Source organism: Etheostoma cragini, chromosome 20, assembly GCF_013103735.1.
Source record: "Etheostoma cragini isolate CJK2018 chromosome 20, CSU_Ecrag_1.0, whole genome shotgun sequence".
NCBI lineage: Eukaryota > Metazoa > Chordata > Actinopteri > Perciformes > Percidae > Etheostoma > Etheostoma cragini.
The window spans coordinates 7,787,106-7,790,051 of record NC_048426.1 but is presented as its reverse complement, the minus strand read 5'-3'; the positions used below and the strand labels follow the sequence as shown (position 1 = coordinate 7,790,051).

The 2,946-nt window shown below is 42.6% G+C and overlaps 1 protein-coding gene across 1 annotated transcript in view; it reads left to right on the top strand.

Annotated features, from left to right (window-relative positions):
• The window catches only part of efna2a (ephrin-A2a), an 85,298-nt gene extending 82,396 nt beyond the window's left edge, over positions 1-2,902 (top strand). Inside the window, exon 3 of the mRNA XM_034857741.1 lies at positions 1,651-2,902. Within this exon, the coding sequence (XP_034713632.1) occupies positions 1,651-1,853 (203 nt within the window). The 3' untranslated portion in view covers positions 1,854-2,902. The remainder of the gene's footprint in view (positions 1-1,650) is intronic.
• Positions 2,903-2,946: the final 44 nt, after the last annotated feature.

The following is a 2,946-nucleotide window of genomic DNA, read 5'->3' as shown; positions in this document are numbered from 1 at the left end:
TTTTCAACTTCTTCTAGCCGTTTCTCGCCGAAATGTTGCCATTTGTCATTGAATCAGTAGGGAACCTCAAAACAAAGACACACAACAGGAGAGAGCTTTGTAGGGGACCACTTACTGGGCACTGTAAGGAGGTTACTTGGATGATTTGAAGAATTTTGAGGAAAATGAAGTGGGCTACAGGGAAGGCATGAAAGGGTAGAAGAGGTGAAGGGCAGAGAGAAGGGTGAATAGAGGAAGGAGTTGTGGGCAGATAGAGAGGGAGGAGAGGGCAGAGGAAGGGTCAGATTTATTTCCTGTGCGCTGTGGATCTTGATGATGAACCTCTCCAGTGTCGCTCTGGGCTTTGTCTTTGTGGACTTCCTCAAGGGAGAAGGCCAATAGGTCTCCACGCACGTTTCTGCAAGCAACAGCGGGTGTGCACTTTTGCTCATACTTGTGTGTGTGTGGGTGTGTGTGTGTGTGTGTGTGTGTGTGTGTGTGTGTGTGTGCACGTCTGCGTGCTCGAGCGGTCAGAGAGTTGGTCACCATCTGCTTTAAGGTCTCTAGCTCTATTTCACATCAGAGTGATGTGGGACTAAAAACCCACATTCAATTTCATTTACTCTACTTTGAAGTTTCTATCACAGTAACTTTAAAACATTTTTCTCATATTTGTTTGGCATTCAGCCAGTGAAGCATGGTGGCTCAGTGGTTAACACTCTGTCACCTCCCAGCGAGAAGGACCTGCGTCTCGGGGGAATTTACATGGATTTCCTTCCCCATTCCAAAGACATTCAAGTCAGGTCGATTGGACAACCGGTATTTCCCCTAGGTATGAACGTGAGTGTGACTGAATCCCAGTGTGCGGGCTGATTCCTCTCAGACTTGTTTACATTGCCTGAAGTCCTCAGTATGTTAACTGGAGCTCATAAGCTTCGGAGCATGGGTTTAATACAACTTAAAAAGACACAATATAACAAATTTATCCAGCTCCTTGAAGGAATAAATGTCATCAAGACAAAATAGGCCCCATTAATAGCAAATTTAACTTACATAAAAAAATCTTCCTTTTTTATAACACATACCCTTGATTTACAACCTCTGACATTTTTTTTTCAAGTTAATGACAGTAATTTAGGTGTGATTTACATTGCTGTAACACCCAGTGAATAAAAAGATATGTACAAAAATCTGCATATTCATGTAAATAGAAGTTGGCATCAAAGCCCACGGACATACTTGTTTCTGGCAAAAGCCATCCTGCGGTAAACATCGTCTGCAGTATAATTTCCGCTTTGTCTCTGTTATTACCTTATTATATGTTGTCAGTATCTCTCACTGCCATTCCGTAAATATATTTAAAATAATTGGGATAAATAAATGAGGTTTGGTGTCTTTCCGGTGTGAGGATCCAACCTCTGCCCCTCCAGTCCCACTCCTGACAGGCCCTCAAAGCCCCAGGTTCACTGTGTTAGATGGTTTGTGGTAATTTGCATAATTTTAAATTGTTTCTGAGAACAGACGCAACTAATTAAAACATCAACTGAATGGATAAAGGCATTTAGCTGGTGTTATCCTATATTCTCTTATTGTAAACAAATACCATGAAAGCACGTTCATTAAATGTTCTCAAATACTAATCTCCTCTTTTGACCTCTCTGCTTTTTACAGCGTCTCCTCACCCAAACCATGTGGGGCGAGCATGTCTAAAGTTGAAGGTGTATGTCAGACCTCCAGGTAAGTCACGCTCTAACTACACACTCTCACACACACATTGCCACACACACGCAAAGGTCCAGATTGGCTATCAAAGAAAAATTAGGGGGGGGAATAAGGAGTCTGATAGAATGCCCCGGCAACACTCTCTGCTCTGATTCACAGGCCAGCCAGGCAACACGTTAACACCTTTACACACCCTAAAAACACACACATACACACACTCTGACCAGGATTTTGACACATTCACACATACAAGCACACACAAGTGTGCACAAGCGCATGCACACGGGCACAAAGTGGCATACGCACTTCACATCAAATCACATCACATCACACTGGGTGTGAGGGAGACCTTCTGTCCTTGTAGAAAGAGAACAGAGCTAGCTGAAAGTGCCTCTAAAAATGTTACCAAGTCTTCACATCATTCTCCTGGCTAGATTTGCTCATAAGAAACAAGAGAGCAATCTAATAATAAACCCATTGCATATACTGCAGAAGTCTAATCTAATAATAGACACTTCATAATTCTTAATAAAATTCTCCTTATGCATCAGCCTTGTGGTAAAAGATGAAGCATGCTTGCTCGCCAAATAATACCTTATTTTTTAACCAAAGAGCATGCAGCCTGATAAGATATACTCCTTTGAAAACAGCTTCCTCATAGATTGGTGCAGACAGGACGCAGTGCTCACAGAAGTGCGCCATGTTGGCCTGTGATAGTGCCGTTTTCAAAGAAACTGAAAAGATTAACATGCACTGGGAGCACATTGCGGCAGGCATTTCACTGCACTTGCGTTATCTTGATAATCTACCTGAACGTCTTTTTCAAAGGTAGATTCTGACTCGTGAGTTTTCAACCTAAGCCTGACTAAAGAATCAAACCTGGGTAGTAACACGTCTCCCTAGATAATGGAACGGATTTGAAGATCTTCGTAAAAGGATGAGAATCGGCCTTCGCAGCTTTCCAGACTCAGATCATTCCATCTTTAGCTAAGGGGGAAGGAAATTCTCTCCTCCTCCATAATTACTGAAACAACTTACATTCTTTTATTCTGTCATTGCTGCCGCTCGTCTTGGAGATTCTGCTTTTTTCTGCTGTTAACTTAATCTGTCTGACATTGCAACTTCCATCTCATCTGTGAAATATTGTCACTAGAGTGAGCTGTGAGCGGTTGCACATGAGTGGATGTGTGTGTGTGTGTGTGTGTGTGTGTGTGTGTGTGTGTGTGTGTGTGTGTGTGTGTGTGT